This window comes from Lemur catta, chromosome 7 (genome assembly GCF_020740605.2).
Source record: "Lemur catta isolate mLemCat1 chromosome 7, mLemCat1.pri, whole genome shotgun sequence".
In the NCBI taxonomy this organism is placed as follows: domain Eukaryota; kingdom Metazoa; phylum Chordata; class Mammalia; order Primates; family Lemuridae; genus Lemur; species Lemur catta.
The window spans coordinates 30,462,737-30,486,979 of NC_059134.1; the positions used below are offsets into that span (position 1 = coordinate 30,462,737).

At 37.3% G+C, this 24,243-nt stretch overlaps 2 protein-coding genes across 3 annotated transcripts in view; one reads left to right on the top strand and one right to left on the bottom strand.

The window, feature by feature from the left end:
• ATM (ATM serine/threonine kinase) overlaps nt 1-16,762 on the bottom strand; it is a 120,831-nt gene extending 104,069 nt beyond the window's left edge. Inside the window, exons 1-7 of the mRNA XM_045556659.1 lie at nt 16,631-16,762; nt 14,159-14,260; nt 13,950-14,062; nt 12,411-12,556; nt 6,614-6,778; nt 2,069-2,234; nt 1,209-1,447 (exon numbers count right to left, since the gene is read on the bottom strand). Of these exons, the coding sequence (XP_045412615.1) occupies nt 1,209-1,447; nt 2,069-2,234; nt 6,614-6,778; nt 12,411-12,556; nt 13,950-14,062; nt 14,159-14,230 (901 nt within the window). The 5' untranslated portion in view covers nt 14,231-14,260; nt 16,631-16,762. The remainder of the gene's footprint in view (nt 1-1,208; nt 1,448-2,068; nt 2,235-6,613; nt 6,779-12,410; nt 12,557-13,949; nt 14,063-14,158; nt 14,261-16,630) is intronic.
• Nucleotides 16,763-17,123: 361 nt separating this feature from the next.
• The window catches only part of LOC123641738 (protein NPAT), a 46,150-nt gene continuing 39,030 nt past the window's right edge, over nt 17,124-24,243 (top strand). For both annotated transcript variants that reach the window (XM_045556662.1, XM_045556664.1), the window contains exon 1: nt 17,124-17,294. In XM_045556662.1, coding sequence (XP_045412618.1) covers nt 17,258-17,294 — 37 coding nt within the window. In that variant the 5' untranslated portion in view covers nt 17,124-17,257. The remainder of the gene's footprint in view (nt 17,295-24,243) is intronic.

Below are 24,243 nucleotides of genomic sequence, written 5' to 3' on the forward strand. Positions count from 1 at the left end.
AATGTAACCTCAAACCACATTAGCTTTTCTCGCAGCCTCATCATCCTGTCAATTTTCAATTCGTCCTACATATGCAGTTAACTGAAACCCTAAACATGTTATACCACCTCCTAATAAGCCTGGTCTTTATGCTAGTGAGAGAAGCTAGGTGAAAGATGAAAAACTATGAAAAGCCACCATTCTTTGACTTACGGTGGTTTCATGGGCTATACCACATGTATCTATAACATACCAGAAGACCCCATGAAAAACATACATAGCTACTTTTCATAAAAAGTGGCTATAGGTTGGGCATGGTGGCTCATGCCTATAATCCCAGCATTTTGGAAAGCCAAAGAAGGAGGATCACTTGAGGCCAGGAGCTCAATACCAGCTTGTGCAACACTGTGAAACCACCGTCTCTACAAAAAATTTTAAAAAATTAAAAATATAAAAAAGTGGCTACAACAGTGTTCCTCCATTTTAGCCACTATTACTCAATGTGGTATGCTGTCTTAATAAGGTCATTATGATGAATTGGTCTACAGGCTAGTACAAGCTCAAAGGCAATCCAAAGACTGAGCATGTGGGAGCTCTTTAAGGTCCAGTTTCACCTAATAAAGTTCATATCTACTAATAAGAACTACGCCATCCAAGCAATACTGTCTTGGTGAAAGACAAGTATAAAGGAACCAAGGAGGACAGGTGATTCATTTCTGGTTTTCCCAGCAAACAGAGGCCTGGAGTAACTATGATATTTAAGGCACCAATTTCCCTTTCTACCTCACATTCCTAGAAGTTATATATGTACCTTCCTTGGGAACTGAATCTGATTGTTTTCAGTCCAATTGATCTACTTTATCTTCTAATAAAAGCACTATGTGCATAATCATGATCCCACTTTCTCTCAATTCTTTTGCCCTATAGTTTGTGTCAGACCACTTAGTACCTACGTATAATCAGCTGCGGGAAGGGACAGTATCCCATATTTGTTTGTATTTCCCATAATCCCTAACACTATGTTGAACAAATAGAAAGGCAAGATAGAATTTGCTACTAATTCTTCAAATTCTAAAAACTATATTAGAAACATTCTCATAACTATTAACATTATCAAGCAGAGGAATCCAGAGGAAGGTCACATTCTCCCACAGAGTACTGATTTCATTCTTAAGTGTCTATGTTTTAAGGAAGAAGCAAATTTAAAACTGTAAAAACTTCCTTCATACCTTTTTCTTGGGTTTTGGCTCCTTTTGGATGATGGATATAAATTTGCAGTTGAAATAATTCAATAATTACTTCTTTTAAGGAATCATTAAGTCTATGCTGAGTCCAAATATAAAGCAAGGTAGGAAGAATTTCATCTCCTAATTCACACAATCGAATTCGAAAGTTGACAGCCAAAGTCTTGAGGAAGATAATAAGGGCTGCTAAGATATGATTTAGACCTGCAAAGCTCTTTTCTTGTCTGTGACAGAAAACAAATCAACTCAATTTGACATAACCAGGGGAACAAACTGCACAAATTAAAGACAGTTATGAAGCTGCATGCTGAAAGAAAAAAAAATCTAATTTTCAAACAATAGCCTTAATTTCAAAAGTATTCATTAAAAAAAATCACAGCAGTACTACATAGCAATAAAAAATTAGTTCTTATTTGATAAGAGACCACTCCTGCTAGCTCTCCCTGCTGCTGAAACATTGTCTAAAAATAAACAACACTGATTTGTAATATTTACCATTTTAAAATGTTTCACATTATAAATTGGGTAATACCACACAAATATACAAATACTTCCAGAATATACTCCTATTTTATTCTCATCATATAACATTCATCCTCAAAATCAGGAAAATGAAACTACTTAGAGAACATTTAATTTTCCTTGTCATTAGAATAGCAGGACAGATCTCCCAATTAAGAACATCATGTAGTGTTCTGCATATTGGACATTCAGGAAGTTTGGACCTGACTGTCTCTTAAGGAATCCACTAGTTCCATTATTATTTAGTTATTGAATCTAAAACATGGTCTTGCAAGAAGATCAAATTAATTTCAACACAAAACAAAACAAAGAGATTAGATTACCTTGCACACTGAATAGCCTTGGGGAAAAAATCCAAAAATTTGGAATTTAATCCATCAGTTTGCGAACAGCATCCTTTGGTCACAGCATGAATTATTCTAGCCACTAAAACTCTATTGACGTCTTGTGAAGGTTTGAGATACAGCTTGAAGTACACAGAGAACAATTCTAAAAAAAAAAAAAAAACTTAAAACTTATTATTCGCTACGATTTTTTTAAAAAAATCAAAGCATATTAAGTTAAATGTCACAATTCAACTTAAATATTCATAATCCTGTATAGAAAAAAATTTAAAATTACGCTAACTTATATTTAACACAGAAAAAGCACTCCATCAATATTTAATTTTATATGAAATGCCTTTAAGATAGGAACTATAGGCAATAAAGTGTGAGAGCACCAGTTTAAGAGCCAGACCTCAGATAAGCTACTTAACATCTCTAAGCCTATGTTCCTTCATCTAGGCCTACCAAAGCACTTGAGAAAGTGCACGCTCCACAGTTTTTGTTTTTTTATTAATGATATTTGATTAATTATGTGCACTAAATGTGTCAGAAACTATAAAGAGTGTGCGATTTTACTCTACTCCTAACCTCACAAATCAGCATGACAGTTTCATGGCTGTAGGCAGAAGTCGTAAGATTCCTGATCAGAGAAAAAGGACAATTTATTTCCCATAGCAATGATAGTAGTCAGAGTACCTTCATTTTTGCATCTGTTTCCCAATCTCAAGGGCAACATAAAGAGGGACACTTGACACAGTGCCAACAGTGAGCTGTGTTATAATAGAAAAACCCCAAGCTTTCTATAATGAATGGGCTGCAAGTAAACCTTTTGTTCTAGAGGAAGCCATCATCTCTATCTTCCAAGGGTGTCTGCTATACAAACATCTTTGAAAAAGTAACCTGAAAAAAAAAAGTAATCAGCGTCTCTGCTTGCAATATGTGCAGAAATACAAAATACATTGAGAATTATCGCCCTATACAATGAAAAGCAAAGTTCCTAATGCATGGCTTTCTTCTCAGTAAGAGATAGAGAGTCCTCAGTAAAGTGGGTAAGAATAACATCTATGGGTATGTTCCTTTGCAACTGTAAATGTCACATGATTCTGCAAAAATGGATAGTTTAAAAATCAGAGATATTAAACACAAAAGAGTAAGAACAATAGAAATACCTCAAATATTACATACTAAGGAAAATAATTCTTTAAATGATTTCTATCATACTGTTTGATGTTATTTGCAGAACTCTACACCAGTGCTTTCCAAGGTGTTTTCACTGCATAGAATAGAGAATCATAAAAATATATGAGTTAATATACACAAACTAAGAGAATAGAAAAGAGGAGAGGATATCTTTATCATTTCCTTCTTCTTATTGGCAGGGAGACAGAGGCGAAACAGAAAAAGCCAATAATATAAGTAATTGTCTCTGATTAAAGCACAGAATCCAGGGCTTTATGTTAGTTGAGCTAAAATGATCCAAATTCTCCTAGAATCCTATATACTCCACTAGCAGGTGGTAAGAAGGCTGGTTTAAGACATTCAAAAAAAGAGTCCAGCTTCTTCAAAAAGGCTGCAGTGCATTCCTCCAGATCACTTCACTTCCTCCATGAATTCAACAACAAAAAAGCTCAAAATGCAGATTGTAAAACAATATGGTACGAAAAAGGAGTTCTTGGAGTTGAGAAAATAAAATTAAAGCTCAAATAACATTAAATGTAGATTCCTCGGGACTTTATACATAGACAATCACGTTACATGCAAAAAGGAATTTATTTCTTCCCTTCTAATCTATAAGCCTTTTATTTCTTTTTCTTGCCTAACTGCCCTGGCTAGAACCTCCAGTACAATATTGAAAAGGAGTGGTGAGAGTAGACAGACATCCTTACCTGGTTCCCAATTTGTCTTATGAAAGGTTTTGAATTATGGATTCGATTTCTTTAATAGTTATAACACTAAATTACCTATTTCATATTGGGTAAAAGTTTTGATAGTGCATGGTTTTGAGAAATTTGTCCATTTAAATTAATGTGCAGAGTTGTTCCTAGTGGTTCCTTATTATCCTTTTAATACCAACATGATCTACAATTATATCCCATTTCATTTCTTTTTTTTTTTTTTTTTGAGACAGAGTCTTGCTCTGTTGCCCAGGCTAGAGTGAGTGCCATGGCGTCAGCCTAGCTCACAGCAACCTCAAACTCCTGGGCTTAAGCAATCCTTCTGCCTCAGCCTCCCCAGTAGCTGGGACTACAGGCATGTGCCACCATGCCCGGCTAATTTTTTTTTTTCCATATGTATTTTTAGCTGTCCAAATCATTTCTTTCTATTTTTAGTAGAGACGGGGTCTTGCTCTTGCTCAGGCTGGTCTCGAACTCCTGACCTAGAGCAATCCACCAGCCTCAGCCTCCCAGAGTGCTAGAATTACAGGTGTGAGCCACCGCGCCCGGTCCCATTTCATTTCTATTATCAGTAATTCTCTTCCCTATTTTTTTTTAAAAGATGGGGGGCCGGGCGTGGTGGCTCATGCCTGCAATCCTAGCCCTCTGGGAGGCCGAAGCAGGTGGATTGCTCGGGGTCAGGAGTTCGAGACCAGCCTGAGTGAGACCCTGTCTCTACTAAAAATAGAAAGAAATTATCTGGCCAATTAAAAATATATATAGAAAAAAATTAGCTGGGCATGGTGGTGCATGCCTGTAGTCCCAGCTACTTGGGAGGTTCAGGCAGTAGGATTGCTTAAGCCCAGGAGTTTGAGGTTGCTGTAAGCTAGGCTGACGCCACGGCACTCACTCTAGCCCGGGCAACAAAGTGACACTCTGTCTCAAAAAAAAAAAAACACAAAAAGATGGGGGTCAGGGCCGGGCATGGTGACTCATGCCTGTAATCCTAGCACTCTGGGAGGCCGAGGCAGGTGGATCATTTGAACTCAGGAGTTTGAGACCAGCCTGAGCAAGAGCGAGACCCTGTCTCTACTAAAAATAGAAAGAAATTATATGGAAATCTAAAAATATACATGGAAAAAAATTAGCCGGGCATGGTGGCGCATGCCTGTAGTCCCAGCTGCTTGGGAGGCTAAGGCAGGAGGATCACTTGAGCCCAGGAGTTTGAGGTTGCTGTGATCTAGGCTAACGCCACGGCACTCTAGCCTGGGCAACAAAGTGAGACTCTGTCTCAGAAAAAAAAAAAGACAAAAGCTGATTATAAGAAGTAACAGTAGTTTGTTTAGAAATAAAAAGAGCATTTCAGAGAACATGCTAGATGATAGAATCTAGGACACTAAGGGAAGGAGTATCTTTGTTTCAGTGACAGCCATGGTTATAAGTGATAATCTAAAATGTCCAAATATTCTAAATATGACTAGCCATACTAGGGAAAGATCTGGCTGAGTATCTTAGCTATCACTAGCCTATTCTCTGAAGCCTGCCACTAGGCTTATTGAGGGCCCTGTTTCAGACACTGCCTGCCTTGTGTTTAGAGCAAGACCAAAGGCTCTAAATGACTCCTAAGAAATCAGTGCAACAGCTGAGAAGACTGCTATTCATGTAGAAACAGCAGAGTATAATGTAGGAGTGAGGGTACCACTTAGTTTGTGGTTTTATGGTTTCCATATATATATATCTCATTCTGAAATGATAAATTGGCTACAAAGAATATATATAAATGTCTTTTAATGTAGTTAGCAAAATTTAGCCTAAACACTTTTCAATGAAAAAGAGGAGTTTTTTAATTTTTAGAGCTGGTGCATTATAAAAGACTCTGAAATCTGGCTTATAGTCACCATGTTTATACCAAATCTCACTTCGATCCATTCTCAGACCTAAAATTGGTCCACATTTGAAATCAATAAACTGAAATATTTCAGTCCCTGACCATAACTTCCTTCCTTCCTTTGTGGTCTCTCAGAACCTCTCACCTACAAACTAGCAATAACACCAGATTCCTCCCTAGCACCCATTTTAAATAACTAGTCAGTCACTGGGTCTTGCATATTCTATTCTATTCTAATACATTTTATTTCCATTACCTTACCAGTAACCTGCTACTTGCCTAGTCTAATGGACACTATTGTGTCTTATCCTTTCTACACTCCTTAAAATGTTCAGCACACCCCTTCAAACCTAAAACTCTCTTGCTTTCACTTTAATGATACTTTTCTCTTCTTGGTTTTCTCCTTTCTACTTTAATCATGGTTGAGTTTAGGTGTTACTGTTCCGTGTACCTATTGTACCCAAACATATCTATATCATATTGCATTATAATTTCTGGTTTAGTTTTTTTTCTGCCACTGTCAACTCAAGGACAGGGATGGCATCTTTCACGCTATAATTTTAGTTTCAATGGTAGCACCTAATACGTTATTAGTGACTTAATTCAGGACATACACATGTAATAAATGAAAATTAAGGGCTGGATTTTGTAACCATATAATTTTACTAAAGTACTGTTAAACTGTGAGGTCATATGGGGGATACAGATAGACTGAGTGGTTTTTTTTGGTGAAATTTCATCTCACAAGGAAAAATTCAAACAACAACCGTCAAAACATACCTAGCCACTGTTGCTGAGATATTTCACACCAGTATTTTCTCACAGAAAGAATGTCTTTGAGCAGTATGTTGCTATAATCAGCTCCATAAATGGCACCATTAGATGAATCTTTCACTGTATCCATGATATAAATCAAGAGTTCTTGGCATTTTAGCCTAGGTGCTCCTGTTTAGAAATAAAGTAAACAAACAAACAAGTACATATAAATTTTAACAAAAATAAATTAAAGACACTTGGAATAGCAACTATTTAAAGAATTCCATTTGGGAAGTAACTATTAACTATCCTTCTTCTCACAGAGCAAAGGTTGGTAAACTATGGCCCCAAAACAAAATTCAGCTAGTTGCCTATTTTTGTAAATAAAGTTTTACTGGAACTCAGTCATGTCCATTCATTTACTTATCGTCTATGGTTGCTTTTGTGCTAAAACAGCACAGTTGTGCAATTGAAACATAGACAACTGTATGACACATAAAGTCAAAAATATTTATTATTTGGCCCCTTTACAGAAGAAGTTTGCCAATCTCTATAGGGATACACAGCAAAAACAATCATTCTTTAAAAAGTCATATCCTTAATAATTCACAATTTCTGGCACTACACCAAAAAAGATCCAAAGTTTCTTGGCAATCTCTATGAAGAATGAATTTATTAGAATAACTACAAAGAGAATATTTATCCTGAAAAGCAAAATTACTTCCAAGTCCTATAATAGCACTTATGGCATACAAGTATGTAATGCTATAATTTTAACAGTATATTATTTATTTGAGATTATAAAAATTCAGCATTGATACACATATATTTTGAAGGTAACAAAATTACATTTTAAAATAATCATTATTTCCAGCATATCATATTGATATCACAGCTGAAATGTTATTACATTTCAGTACTGACTTAATCTTCAAATTGAATGTAAAATCCTTATTGGTTTTTTTTCTAACATATTTATTGTTATAAGCTATGAGCAGAATACAACTCATTATGTAAATCGCAATATATTATAGATTAAGATTTTCTATAAAATATCTAGGAATATATTTAACTAAAGAGGTAAAGGACCTCTATAAAGAGAACTATGAAACGCTAAGGAAGGAAATTGCAGAACACGTAAATAAGTGGAAATCCATACCATGCTCATGGATTGGAAGAATTAACATCGTTAAAAATGTCTATACTACCCAAAGTAATCTATAGATTCAATGCAATTCCTATTAAATTACCAACATCATTTTTCACAGATTTAGAAAAAATAATTATACACTTTGTATGGAATCAGAGAAGATCCCGTATAGCAAAAGCAATCTTAAGCAATAAAAACAAAATAGGAGGTATTGATTTGCCAGACTTCAAACTATACTACAAAGCTGTGGTTCTTAAAACTGCTTGGTATTGGCACAAGGGCAGGGACACAGACCAGTGGAACAGAACAGAAAACCCAAATATAAAACCATCCTCATATAACCATCTAATCTTTGACAAAATAGACAAAAACATACTCTGGGGACAAGAGTCCCTATTCAATAAATGGTGCTGGGAAAACTGGATAGCCACATGTAGAAGACTGAAACAGGACCCACAGATTTCACCTCTCACAAAAATCAAATCACGGTGGATAACAGATTTAAACCTTAAATGGGAAACGATTAGAATTCTAGAAGAAAATGTAGGAAAGACTCTCACAGACATTGGTCTAGGCAAAGAATTTATGAAGAAAACCCCTAAGGCAATCGCAGCAACAACAAAAATAAACGAATGGGACCTGATTAAATTAAAAAGCTTCTGCACAGCCAAAGAAACAGTCACGAAAATAAACAGACAGCCTACAGAATGGGAAAAAATTTTCGCATACTACACATCAGATAAAAGACTGATAACAAGAATCTATTTAGAACTCAGGAAAATCGGCAAGAAAAAATCAAACAATCCTATCAAAAAATGGGCAAAGGACATGAATAGAAATTTTTCAAAAGAAGACATAAGAATGGCCAAAAAACGTATCAAAAAATGCTCAACATCCCTAATCATCAGGGAAATGCAAATCAAAACCACAATGAGATACCACTTAACTCTGGTGAGAATGGCCTTTATCAAAAAATCCCAAAACAACACATGTTGGTGTGGATACGGAGAGACAGGAACACTCATACACTGCTGGTGGGAATGCAAACTAGTGCAACCCCTATGGAAAGCAATACGGAGATACCTTAAACAGATTCAAGCAGACCTACCATTTGATCCAGCAATCCCATTATTGGGCATATACCCAGAAGAACAAAAGTCATTCTTTAACAAAGACACCTGTACCCGAATGTTTATAGCAGCACAATTCACAATCGCAAAGATGTGGAAACAACCCAAGTGCCCATCAATCCACGAATGGATTAGTAAACTGTGGTATATGTATACCATGGAGTACTACTCAGCTATAAGAAATAACGATGATATGACATCTCTTTGGTTCTCCTGGAGACAGCTGGAACCCATTATACTAAGTGAAGTATCCAAAGAATGGAAAAACAAGCATCACATGTACTCACCAGAAAACTGGTTTCCCTGATCATCACCTAAATGTACATCGGGGAAGGATACCAATTGGATATCAGACTGGGATGGGGGGTGGGGGGAGGGGATGGGTGTATGCCTACATGACGAATGCGTTGCACACCCTCTGGGGAATGGTCATGCTTGAAGGTGCAGACCCGGGGAGGTGGGGGGGGGGGGTAGGGGATGGAGGTATGACTACATGATGAGTGCCAGGCGCACTGTCTGGAGAATGAGAACGGACGCGCTTGGGACTCTGACTCGGGGGGATGGGCAGGACATGGACAATGTATATGACCTAAACTTATGTACCCCGATGATGAGCTGAAATTAAAAAAAAAAAAAAAAAGATTTTCTTATGATGAGACTAGTTATACTCAGAAGTACCAGACAATGGCAAATAAATATAGACTGATATAACTACAGAATCATTTTTTACCCCAGGCTTATTTCATAATTTTAGGCATCTGGCCAGTGATGAAATATACAACTATACACAAATAACAATATACAAACATGATCTTCTTTTATAACACCCTGTTACATCTCTCTCTTACAGTCCTTATAACATTTTCTCTATAATGTCCATTGTATTATTAGATCCTTAAGGAAAGGAATTAATTTCTATATCCTCACAGAAAGCCCAGTGACTGCCCAGATAGTAAATGTTCCATTAAAATTTGTTAAGTAACTACATAAATCAATACAAAGACAAAAACATATTTTTCTATGTCCTTTTTCCCAATATATTTCTTTCCTCTGCCAAATTTGAGAAGTGTTTCAAGAATTATGCTGACATTTTTCTTTCTAAAAAAATTTGTTTTAAAAGAACAGCCAGGTTGCCTGAAGAGACTTTAACGAACCTCAGAGATGGACCTTAACATTTTTCACAACTAGGTTTTACATTCTCTAGGCTTTGTCTATGCTCTATGCAAAAGCAGACAAATGCTAACATAAAGGAATGAACAATATTTTCTTACTTGTTCCTTCCCAGCCTCTACCTTTCATCTCTTTTTTTCCTAATCTGTTTCTTTCATACCTTGGATATCAATGCTAAGCAAGTCTGGCAAAGTCTGGATGTGCGTGTAAATTCCCATCAACCCTCCAACCTTTTGAAAAAAACAAGTGAAGAAGTGAGATGAGGCAACAGTAACTTGCCATGAGATTAAAGAGGTTTAAGTTACAAAGTCAAACTTGAAAGAAAAGGAAGCCTTAAATAAAAACACCACTTTTCAACTATTCAAATGATCTTTCATTGATAATTTTATTTACCCTTTCTTGTAAGCCAACATACTGATACATTTTCAAATGTAATCTCTATTATTAATTTTGCAATTTTTTTCAACTGCAAGGCAAAATTACCACAGAAGCTGCAAGCTTTTCTTTTTTTTTCTTTTTTTGGTTTCTTTCTTTTTTATTTTTTTGAGACAAAGTCTCACTCTGTTGCCCTGGCTAGAGTGCCAGGCGTCAGCCTAGCTCATAGCAACCTCAAACTCCTGGGTTCAAGTGATCCTCCTGCCCCAGCCTCCCGAGTAGCTGGGACTACAGGCATGTGCCACCATGCCCGGCTAATTTTTTCTATATATATTTTTAGCTGTCCATATAATTTCTTTCTACTTTTAGTAGAGATGGGGTCTTGCTCTTGCTCAGGCTGGTCTCAAACTCCTGAGCTCAAAGGATCCACCCGCCTCGGCCTCCCAGAGTGCTAGGATTACAGGCATGAGCCACCGCACCCAGCCTGCAAGCTTTTCTGATGGGCTACAAAACTGGCATGATATATTTCTCACTCACTCATCAAGTACATATTAAGATTCTAATGTCACTAGCCAACAATATTTTACTGGATACAAGGCTACCACACACAGAACAAAAGCAGGCACGGAATATTTCAGTGTAGCTTTCCTTTGTTTCTGCTGGAGTCTCTGACAAGTGCTTGCAGCTATCAACAGAAACTGGCATCTCAGAGGAGGTGGAAAATTTGCTAAACCGTTGTTCTTTAGACTCAAGTCTCACACCACCATTTTGAAATATCATTCACTAATAACCTGCATGCTTCTACTAAATGTTTACCTACATTTGGGCTTTCCTGATTCTTAAAATAAAGTTGGTATCACAAAGCCACATTCTTATCTGTGAAGAGGTCCCCAACCTATGGTGAGATGTATAATTATTTCATTATATATTACAATGTAATAGTAAAACAAATAAAGGTCACAATAAATGTAATGTTCTTGAATCACCCCAAAACCATCCCCTAGCCCACCCTACTCCTGGTCCGTGGAAAAATTGTCTTCCATAAAAACAGTCCCTGGTGCCAAAAAGGGTGGTACAGAGTCTGAGCCCAGGAGTTCCTAAACAAACATTTCTGCTTCTAGCTTTTCAATGCTGTGTAAAGCCCACTTCCTTTCAAAGGCTTACTAGGATCCTGTATACTGGTCAAAAATATCAACTCTTCAAAATATCAACAGTACAAGTTAAAAATGGGAGATATTTGGCTTATTAGTAACAAAAAAAAGAACCTGATTGTTTTTCTCTCTTCAATCATAGTAAGCACAATGTTAGTTAAGAGTGTGGGTTTTGAATGTCAAGCAAGCTAATGTGATTTCACAATGAATTAGTAAAAGTATAGAATAGAAGATATGCAAATCCTGCTCCACTCTGTATCAACCAGAATACACCTAAAAGATGGAGGCCCGCCACTTCAGAGATATAATCAAACTGAAGAATATTCAAAGGAGAGTGGCATGAAACCTAAGTTATATGAGCTAAAAGAAGTAGCTCTATTTACTTTAGAGAAGAGGACTCAGCGGAAATTGAGTGGCTACCTTCAAATAACTCAAAGGATGTCACATTGAAAAAATGATTAGGATTTTTTTATATCATCTCAGAAGGTAGAAGCAGTAACAAAAGAAGACAGGTTTCTAATACTCTTAATGCTATGCAAAAATGGAAAAGAAAGCCTCACAGGTATGTGTAATCATTAAGACTGTTTCTGCCTAAGTGCTAGGAATGTATATAGGGGATCCAAGACTGGGTAGTTAAAATAATAATTTTTAATTACTTCAATCTTGAGATTTTATCATTCTATGCTTGCATAAATTCCCCCAAATATTAGAACGTGTAGTATTAAAAGTGTTATATGTACCAGAAATTAGTGTTAGCATTCAACTTTTACCTTACCATATTCAGATCAAACTTATGCAACAGTAACCTATTAAGCCATATATTTATAATATAAAATATCACTTACTTTTATTAGCACATTTGATGAAGTATTTGACCAAACTACTGATTTCTTGCATCTTTTTCTGCCTGGAGGCTTGTGTTGAGGCTGATACATTTGGTTTTGCTGTTCTCAGACATTCTGTTTCTTTCTGAATATATTTCTGTAAAAATCTTCAAGAAAACAAAATGCAATTTCAGAAACTCATTAAATGCTTAAATTATTACAATAATTTCAAAAAGTCCTTCATGCCATCACAAAGAGCATCTTTTAAGCCACATTGCTTTGGTCAATATACTGGCTAAATGAAACAATTAAATAAAACAATTAAATGTCTCTTTCAAGGCATAACTCCTACAACACCAATTTAAAGTCTGATCTGCAAAGCTCTTAGTCTTCCATGATTTTCTATTGCTTTACTGCCTGCTTTCTCATTTTATCATTAAAAGCTAAGAATGCTAGTAAGGGCTCTCAATCCTCTTTAAACTCTTTGTTATTCTGTATATCACCAACCTCTTTCCGAGACAGTTGGTAATATTTTTCTAGCCTTTAAATGAATCTTGCCTAGAAGATATTCATGACTAGCCAGGAGTATGCCAGGTGCATATATATATTTGGCCTATCTAATCAGCTTATACAAAATAGTATTCATTAAAACAGCAACTTAAAGTAAATAAGTAAAAATAACACAAAATAGTATTCATCTTCAGGTAATAACTGTACTTGTGTTTTCTAAAATAAACTATAAACTAAGTAACCAGAGAAAAGGAGCGTGCATTTTTTTTTATGTTTTATGCATTCAAATCTATAACAAGCTAGCACAAAATAAGAGCTAAAAAATAAAATAGATTATCTGTTCTCAACACTCAAGGACAACTAAACACTCATACTTCCTCTTGATTACAAATATTTCAAGTTTATTTAATACTCTCAGTATTCTACAATAATTTAAAATAGTTTATTCATCTTTCCTAAGCCTTAAAATTTATTTCTATTTATAAATGGACTTGATAGCTGAAAATTATGTCTCAATGCAAAAATGCATTAATCCTGTTTGCCACTCCTGTCTAACAATCATCGTTTCATTGCTTGAGGTTTTCTTTTGTTTTTTAACCGAATTCATATGGACATATTGTCATCTTTCTTTTATTCATTTTATTGCAATTTAACACATGGAAATTACTTATAATCAGAGCAATATTTAAAGGTGTCAAAGGAATAATTAAACATTGATTATAACTTAGTATTTTTCTCTAATTTGAAATAAAGTCTTAAGAACTAATTGATATGAAAGGAATTCTCTCTCAATCTTGACTGAAATGTGTCTAAGACATTTTGTTGAACAAATGATTTAAAATTTTAAGCTCTCTATACAAATATCCTTCAAAAATTATGTTTTTTGAATAAATATTAAGTTTTGGATAAATATTAAGTGCCAACTTCATACGCAAGGCACCACAATATACAGGGAGCAAAGATAAATAAGACACACAAAAATAATATCACAATAGAAATAAAAATGAAAGAGAAAAATAAAGACAGTTAAAATAAATTAGAATAGAATACCTAAAAACAGCATCCCAATTTAAATATTTTCCTTGTTTGGAATCTGAATGCCGATCTAAATGTTTAACTGTTTCAGGATCTCGAATTAGGTGCTTAAATTTCTCAATTTCTTTCTGAAAATGAAAAATAAACAATAATCACAACAAACAAAAACAAACAACAATCACACACTTGATTCAAGGAAAGATTAAATTTGAGTAATTTACTACCTTTCGTTCTGTAGCTCTATCATGTTCGAGTTGACGGCAGCAAATAAGCAGATCATTAAGTGCTAGACTCATGGTTCAGAATTTCAGGATACACATCATTACCTATAAAAAATATATATATAAAAAATTATTTTAGACCGTGGTATTAATAGTTAGATCTAACTATACAACCAGAGGCACACTATGATCAAAGGTACATAATTTCTCTTAACATTTTCATATTTAAAATGAGATTTTCTTAAAATACATCAAAACAACGCTCGAAAAAACACAAATGTGTGCTTTGTTTTCAGTAACAGAAAAAAAAATGATAAGAGCATAATTTACTTTATTGCTCTGAGACCTAAGAAACATGACATTTAAATTGACACATGAAAGATAAATAGAAACCAGCTAGGCAAAGAATAAGGAAGGATTTAACATTGACAATGAAATATTTAAAAGCACCCTTGCTTGTATGTAGTGACTTGTCATTTTGTTTGGCCAAAAACTTAAATAACTTATCCTTGCCTAGCACTTTCATCTCAACTGGCATTAAGGTTCTCATTTAATACATAACAATAGGAGGAAAGTCATATTCCTGTTTTAAAAGGAAATTAGGCCAGGCTCGGTGGCCCATGCCTGTAATTACAACTTACTAAACATGTGACACATCCAGGAAGAGGCAGCCCTAAACTTGACCTTTCTTTCAAGCTGTGACTTTTCTGAATTTGTTTTTTCCCCTACAGTTTCTTAAAGATTACTTTGAAGAAAACAAAACAGTTCAGTATTATCCACATAAACAGAAGATGTTTCATCACTGATACATGCAAACAATATTTACCATGCACCTACTGGGTTTGAGGTATTACGTCAGGGATAGCTAGATAAGTAATGAACTAAATAGATACAAATCCTACTTTTATGGAGTAAAAGGGAGAGGGTGACAATAAACAAGTAAACTGACAAATCAACGCATAATTTCAAATTGAGATATATGCCTCAAAGAAAATATAAATACAATAATGGAAAATAACAGTAAAGAGGATCGTTTTAGATAAATTGTGAGGGAACATATCTCAGAGGAGGTTATAATAAAGCCAAGATCTGAATGAACTGGTGCCAATCATAGAAAGAACTAGAGGACCAACATTTCAGGGAAGGAGAATAACACAACGAAAGGGTCCTAAAATGGAGAAGAGCATGGTATGTTGGAGGAACTGAAAGAAGGCCAAAGGAACTATAGCCAACTGGAGTAAGAGTGTCACTAAATAAAGATGAACTCCATTTATATGACCCAGACTATCCAGGTTCCACTCCCAACATTCAACTGAAATGATACAGATTTCCTAACAGCCTCTGAATTGGCAAATCCAATGTCCCCTTTTAGCTCTCAATCAAGTTGATCCTTTTGCAGAATTTGACAATGCTTACATCCCAACTTCCTAGAAATAACTCTACCCTTAGCATGCCATTCTTTTCTAGTGGTTAAGAGTGTGGTCTCTGCTGCAAGTTTTTGGTGTTTAAGGAATTAAATAATAATAAAAAAAAAGAGTGTGGGCTCTGTAGTCAGATTGCATTGGTTCAAATCCTAGTCCACCCACTTACAAGCTGGATAACCTAGAGCAAATTAGTTAACCTCTCCAAGCCTGTTTCCCAATGACAAAATGAAAAATACTAGTACCTACCTCAAACAGTTGTTGTAATGATTCATACACGTTTAAGACAGTGCCTGAAAGTGTTGACAGCAAGTGTGCAATGAATGTTAGCATTTACCATATGCCCTTCCTTTATGACTGTTTCATAAGTCTCTTTTGTTGGTGGTTCTTCCACCCACACCTCAAGAACATCCTTGTCTCCTTGGTATCCGTTCCTACGACTTCAACCCACTGAAAATGCCCAATATGTTAGGAGAACTCCCAAATACATTTCATTCAATGCCACACCTCACTCTTCAGCTTCAGGAACCTTCTACATTTTGTGACTCTACATGCATTTTTCCTTCTGTCTGGAAGGTCTCTATTAATACCATCCTCCAGGGCAATTTAGACACTGTGCACACAGCTAACAATCAGAATTCGAACCCTGGCATTCCAGAGGCCATGCTTTTAACCATGAGGCTGTAGTTTAAATCTCAATAAATGCTCGCTGACTAAAAGTACTAATTAGGAGAGAGAGATCAAAAGATGACTAGTCAAGTCGCCCAGATAAATCTGAACCCTAAGGTGACAGGAGAAAGGGACGCGTGGGAGGGAGGGTTCAATTCGGGGCATTTAAAAGACGGAGGTCATTGGCTAAGTCCGCTCCGGACTTGAAGAGCACAGGAGAGGGCGAAGAGGACCGGCGGCAGGGAAAGACAGAGTGAAGAGAGGAGTCAAGGGCCTCTCTGGAGGAGTGCGAAAGATTGGGCATCTGGGAACAAGGACAGACTGGGTCGCACACGACTAGCTGCTATCCAGAGCAGAAGCCACTGTGAGGGTTCCGCTCCCCTACCGCTGCACTTGGACGACGAAAGTGGGACCTCTGGAGGCGGCGGTGGCGGCAGGCCAAATCCCGGTTACTCTCGCCTTCTCCCGCGGCCGGACCTTCAGAATCCTGTCAGCCACGCACCTACTCCCGCTTCCGGTTCAAACCAAGCGTCACGGCACAGCGTCGGCCTTGGGAGGAAGGTGTAAAGCAGAGCAGCGGCGGAGCAGTCTGCCCATGCGCGCCCAGTATCACTCGCTGTGCTCCGCTCTAGACGCTCGCTCGCCCAAAACATTCGGCTCCTTTGAGGGAGCGCGCATGCGTCCTGCCCACCAATGGCGAGCGACCTTGCTTTTGAGGGTGGCCTTCCGGCTCCGGAGCTTGCACCCCGCCTCCTGGCCCTCCTCAGCCCTACCTCTCCGACGCTGAGGACGGAAATGACGACAATTCCAAGAGGAGCGGAGGCGGGTTTCATTTCGGCGCCTTTCTTTCTCCCGCGGAAGCGATTGGCTGATGTGGAGCGAAAGAGGCGGGACAAATTGCCGCGGGTTCAGTGCCGCCACTGGAACCGGGAGATGCGGCTCAGGAGCTGTCGCTGGGTTGGCTTTTACCTGAGTCTCGTTTCTTATTGTGGCTCCTTCTGCGGTTTCGATCATGTTGTTACCCTCGGACGTAGCCCGGCTAGTATTGGGTAAGTGCGGATACGGGAGGGAGGGTTATTGGATCAGGCTAAACAGAACGGAAGGACCTTTGGAGCCAAAGGTTTCCTCTAGGTGGGGAAGCTTTGCGGGTTTGCCTCCCCGCTTACAAGTTCAGACTGGCGGTAATTCTTCGTCTCTCGGAGGCTCTGGGCAGTTTAAGCCTCTTTGTATGTGGATGCCCTTCTCCTCCGAGGCTGCGTGGCGAGGGGAGGGCCAAAGAGAAGCTCCGGGTGGAACACCTGGGGCCCGGATTCAGGGTGCCAGTCAGGCCTGCGTACTTAATTGGGACCCCTGAAAGAGAGTTGTCTGCATGACGGGCGGAATGTGTGTTCTTCAACCTTGTGCGCACTTTCTCTTGTCAGTGCTGGGACCAAAAAAGGACAAATTAGGACTTCCCCAGCCACTCAGCTTTGTAGAAAGATCTTCCTGACGCCCTTTTCGTAACCCCCCCCCCTTGGAACTACGAATTTGGGACTGGTGGGGGTGATCTTCCTTCTCCATCCTCCTCACAATACTTCCTCCAGTGTAGAGGTTTGAAATGCCAGTTGCATATTTTAAAACAGCAATTCTTGTTCGTTTGATTAGCAGAAACATTTAGGGGAGAAATGCCTTTCATTTGAACACTTTCTAGCCCTAGTTAGTTTTTCCTCTACTTGAAGAGGGTCGGTTTGTGGGCCACTTGTCTGTCAGGGTATATTGTCAGTGTGGGAGACGGGTTTTGTTGTCGTTTGTCCCCGGGAAGAATAAAGGAGATTGTACTGCTGGGAACAAAAGCCACGTAAAGGTCTAAACCCGAGCCGGTGTCTTACGGACATCATATGCGACATCCCTAAAAGTAAATGGTAAACATCTGTGATGAAACCTCCTATAGTATCCGCATCCATTACTACCATTACTTTATTGTTTGGAAAAGCCATTTGTCTTGTACTTCTTTTAAATGCCCAGCGCTACAATGATGTTTGTTCAGGGTTCTTGATAAGCACATTTTGCAGGAAACAGAGGGAAATAGTTCCACCATCCATTTGTGAAGAAACTAATGACTTAAGCTTAAACTAATGTTTCATTAATGTTTGGATAATCTTTTGCCCGCTTTTTCAGAATTGAGTATCAGCAGTTAACCAACATCTTTATCTTGTAATTGTTATATTTATTAGGCTTATATGTAAACCAATCAAAAGTAGACTCTCACAGTATATATTGTCATACTTTATTTTTTCCTCCATGCATATTTGCTTAAGAAGTTTGAGTTTTGAGAGTTTAGTAATCCAGTTGAATTTCAGTAACCATAGTCACATGGTTTCTCAGCATCAGTATTATTGACATTTTAGGCTGCATAATTCTTTTTTTTTTTTTTTTTGAGACAGAGTGTCACTTTGTTGCCCGGGCTAGAGTGAGTGCCGTGGCGTCAGCCTAGCTCACAGCAACCTCAGACTCCTGGGCTTAAGCGATCCTACTGCCTCAGCCTCCCTAGTAGCTGGGACTACAGGCATGAGCCACCATGCCCGGCTAATTTTTTTGTATATATATTTTTTAGTTGGCCAGATAATTTCTTTCTATTTTTAGTAGAGACGGGGGTCTCACTCTTGCTCAGGCTGGTCTCGAACTCCTGACCTCGAGCGATCCACCCGCCTCGGCCTCCCAGAGCTAGGATTACAGGCGTGAGCCACCGCGCCCGGCCTGCATAATTCTTTATTGTGGGGAGTATAAGGGGCTCAAATATCGTGAGATGTTTAGCAGCATCCTTGGCTTCTATCCAGTAGATGCCAGTAGGACACCCCTCTGCTTACCGCCTGCCCAGTGTGACAAGGAAAAATGTCCCTAGATATTGCCAGTATTTGCCCTGGAGAGCAAAATCAGCCCCAGTTAAGAAAGTGTTAAGAAAGCAATATGATATTCTAATTGGAATAATTCACACCAATTTGTGAGTGTTCTTTCTCCGCAAACCAGCTGCTCTGCTTGACTTACCACTTTTCTTTTAATGGATTAAAAACTCCAGAGTCATTGTTTTCTTGTCCTAAAAATCTTCATTGTCATTCACATTTCATTTTCACTGCCACTAATCCTGACAATATGCCTCCCATTACTTCTTTCTGACTTTTGTCATGGCTTCCCATATAGTCTTCCTTGTAATTTATCTTATTTACTGTTACAAATCTTCCTTAAGCATTCACACCAAATCTCCTAGTCTAAGAGTTGAAATAAATGTTCACTTACTAAATTTCAAGTTGTACAATACAAGAGTATACAATACAAAAAAAGCCTCCCCATGCTTGGTGCTCTTTTGTTGATCATTGCATATCTTATATATCTCATATATATCTTATATCAACAATTTTATTATTTGCTCATGATTCTTCTCCTATTAGTAGCCCCTCCCATCTTCAGTCTCTCTCTTGTTGGCCCCTTTTCCTTATCATGTTTTTTTCAGCAAATCTTTGCCTAATATGTTCCAAACACTGTGCCAATTGCTAAGCATAAGAGAGAAATTTTCTCCCCTTAATGTTCAGATAATTAGTTTTTTTATGCTTAAACACACACACACAAAACACTTTCCTGGACCTCCACCTCACATTCTATCTAATCCTCTGCATCACCCTTTGACAAGATTTATTAAAAGAAGACTGAATTACACTTAATTACTCTTCTTCACCTGCCTTTTATTCTTCAGGATACTTCAGTGTGGCTTTTTTTTTTTTTTTACCTCACTACTACACTTAAACAGCCCTTGCTGCTCGGCTACAGCCAACTGTTGCCTTGCTGAAATTTTTACAAATATTGTACAGACCAGAATACATCAAAGCATTGTTTATTGCCTCTGGCCCACCAGTTCGGTTTTTATCATACAAGGTGATCTATGGAACTAATCCTACCTATCTCTCCTGCTCGATCTCAACTTCTTAACATCTGCCCCATGGTGCAAGTATACCAAACTACTTGAAGTTTCTGGAATCTTATGTATTCTGCCTCTTGTCTTCCTAGTACACGTATATTCAATTTGGGGTCAAACATGATCTCTGAAACCTCTTTCAGCAAGTACTCCTTTTTAAATATTCCCATAGCATTGTACTTCTGTTACATCCGTATCATGTCTTATTGTAGCTGTGTGTGTACTTACCCTTTTTTTTGGTAAAATATGCATAACAAAATTCACTATTTTAGCCATTTTTAAATGTATAGTTTTTTAAGCCTAAAACAATGAGTTAAAAAAAAAGAGTTCTATGGCATTAAGTACATTCACATTATTCTGCATCCATCACCCTCCTTACCTCTAGAACTTTTTCCTCTTCCCCAACTTACTTGCATTTTTGTCCTACTAACTATTTAATCATGGGTTAATGGACAAGCTTCAAGAGTTCTGGTAGCCCCCGAAACTATCTATAAAGGTTTTCTAAATAGGTTTATTACCTTCAGTATGAGTCAGCATCCATTCAGAAAACCAGAAACCAATTTGAGTATTTAAAGTGGAACAATGTAATGAGAGCATTGGTTGCACCGGTGATAGAAAAGCTAAGAAGCCAACCAGCTTGCATGAGGCTACTCAGCGGTCACTACACTAGTCAGAAGAATGAGAGACAAAGCAACCCAGAGGCTAGGTTGACTGTGTAGAAGATAGAAGGTAGACTTGTCTGATGAGGGAGTCGTAGTTATAGAGGAGATTCTACTGAAGCAGAGAGGGAATAGGAGAAAAAAACATGGCTTCTTCCCCCTGGCCTCCAGTCTCCCACTAGTGCTTCCCATTTACTGAACCCGGCCAGAAGCCGGCTGACAGGATCCTGGGAAACAGTGCCTGTATGGATTCAGGCTTTATGTCTTACAGTACAGAGTAGGGGAGGAGTGAAGAATGGATTTGAGGTCTCCTCCTCCTTCAAACGTGGCATAATTTCCCTCAAGCCTTGTAGTAATTTCCCTAGATCCTCTCTTCCCATGAAATAAGTCAGTCCTATTTTCTTACCACCTTTCCTTTTGCATTATAGTTAATTTGTGTGTGTATCTTGTCTCCTAGTAACTTTATAGACAGAGATTTTACCTTTGTCATTTGTGGATCTAATAATATAAAGCACTGTAAGGTAAGTCTTCCTAAGAATTCTTTATATTTTTAAAGGTCATTAAATCACTAGTAATTCTAGAGATTAAATAGAATATGTGAAAACGATATTTTCACAGAGGGGCTTTACTATCTCTTGCTTTCTTCAGGCTCCTTTCTTTTTATCTTTCCCTCTCTTCAATTAGGAAGAATACTCTTGGCATCTCAATTCCTAAAATTTAAATACCTTTGATATAGTTAGAATTTTTTCTTTCCTTCTCTTTTTCAGTTGTGTTTCGCTTTCATTCTATTTTGTTACTCATTTCTACCTCCACTTAAAAGCAGGCTGAAGATGGTATTATGTTAAGAAAAAGGAAACTGAGGCATAGTTTCTTACCTATTCAAATACCTTTCTAAGTTTACACAAAAAATAGTTCTTTTATTCTGAAGTTGTTTTTAGGAATAAAAGGGGAAAACATTAAATAGCTAGTATTGATTGAAGGGTAATCTTTATATTATAGTGATGATTGGTACCTGGTTTGTATTTAAATTGTAGCATTTGAGATTTAGAACAATTTGTACCTAAAAATTCCCCTGAGAATCGTTTACAATCAGATACTTAACACATTGACTGCCACATTGGAAAAAAATTTTCCTTGGGGCCATGGTGTTTTATTATGAAAATAGAACAAAAACTTTGAAACAAAATAGTCCTTTCTAATTTTATGAGAAATTTGTTATTTTTTATTGTTTTCTGTGCATGATTGTGTTCTATGCAACGCAATCCACGTTTTTAGAATTAAATTGTCAATATTAATTGTAACAATAAGAACATCAACAAATAAGATTTTCACAAACCAACTGCAGGGTTTTGCCCAAGGGGCCACCTATCATGTAACATGTATGCTACAGCATGGCAGTGTGAGTTGCCTGCACACCATTCAGCTCCCAAGGTAAAGAGAGGTGTGAGTTATATATGCTTCACAAGGCCCTCGGCTCAAAACTAGCATTCGTTAATACAACTGACAGGACAATTAGTGTGTTAATGATGATAAATAAGCATTTTGTGGACAAATCACTGGTTAGTCACATATATATAGTAAATCCTCACTTTTTGTCAATAGGTTCTTGGAAAATGTGACTGTAAGTGAAATCACATAACCAAACCAATGTGATCCTAGGCTAATTGACATAAACAAGAATTAAGTTCCTGTGGCATATTTCTAGTCCCAAAAACATCACCAAACTTCTGAATAAAGACCAAAACTCTTCTAATATTAAACATTGAAATAAGTGTGAGTTATACATACCTTTACAGATGAGTAATAAAAACACGTAAAATGATTATTACTCAGTTATCTCAGTTCAAGATAATGGATGGCCAGAGCCTATCCCTGCAGCTCAAGGTGCAAAGCAGGAACCAACCCTAAATAGGATACCGTTCTATCACAGGGCATGCTTCCACACACATATACGCTTACTTTGTGCAGCTAACTCATTCCAAATAATTGTCAGAAAAGCCAGCCATCTTAAAAATGATTTTTTAGCTGGCTATTGTTTTCACCAAAAATGAAGGGGAAAAAGCAGTGTTATCTTTGATCCAGTTAATTTTACATCTGTGGTGTGATTGTCAATGATATGGGAATACTGAAGTAGTGTTATCTGAGATAAAAGATTTCTTCAGGTTCCTAAATGCCTTCTCGTGCTCCAGAGCACAATGCCTTTGGTTTTTTATTTGTATATTTGTTTGTTTCTCCTCATAACATTATTAGCAAAAGATGAGAAAACTGACTCATCAACTACAAGTAGAGAGCGGTGAGTTGATTCCCAAACTCACTTAGGGCATTGCCTGAAGTGGGATGACTGTGTCCTTGCCCGTTCCTCTTTCAAACCCTCATTTGTAATGACTTTGTAGGCTATCTCAGTTTTTTGACTTGTAGAACCTGGTTAAAGATACAGTTCCAGGTAAAGAGTAGAACGTTATAATTTTAAAGTTGGAACATTATAATTTTAAAGTTGGAGAAGACCCTACAAATAATTTCTTTAGGAGCTAACAAATACTATTATACAAGCATCGAGATAAGTGTACTACAAGGGCAAGTAATACCTATAAGGAGTATAGGTAATAAAAGTGTTGTACATAAAGGATTTTAAAAAAGGTTCTCTGAGGAAGTGATAGTTACACTAAACCTTGAAGAATGAGTTGACGTTAGCTAGGCTAGGAAAACATAAGTTGCCCAAGCAAAGGGAATAGAGTATATAATGCTCTTGAAATGAGAGCATTTGTGTATTTGTGGAACTAAAGACCAGTTTGGCTGGAAGTGATAGAATGGAAAACATAAAGCTGAAGAGGAAATTAGGGTGCAAAGCAAGTGCCTCATAAGACATGTGAAAAATTTAGAATTCTACTTTTTTGTTGAGATAAAATTCACATGTCACAAAATAAAAAATTCAGTGGCTTTTATTTACAAATGTCCAACTGTCACCACTAATTTCAGAACATTTCCATCACTCCAAAAAGAATCCCCATACTGTTAACAGTCACTCCCAATTTCCCTCTTCCCCCATGCTCTGCCAACCACTAATCTATTTTCTGTGTCTTTGGATTTGCCTTTTCTGGACATTGCATATAAATGAAATATAATATACGGCCTTTTGTGTCTGACTTCTTTCACATCCATAATATTTTCAAGATTAATACATGTCATAGCAGGTATTAGTACTTTATTTCTTTTTATGGCCGAATAATATTGAATGGATACACCATGTTTTGTTTTTCTGTTCATTGGTAGACATTTGAGTTGTCTCTACTTTTTGACTGTTAGGAAAAATGCTGCTGTGAACATTCATATACAAGTTTTGTTTGGATGTATAATTTCAGTTGTCTTGGATATGTACTTAGGAGTGGAATTGCT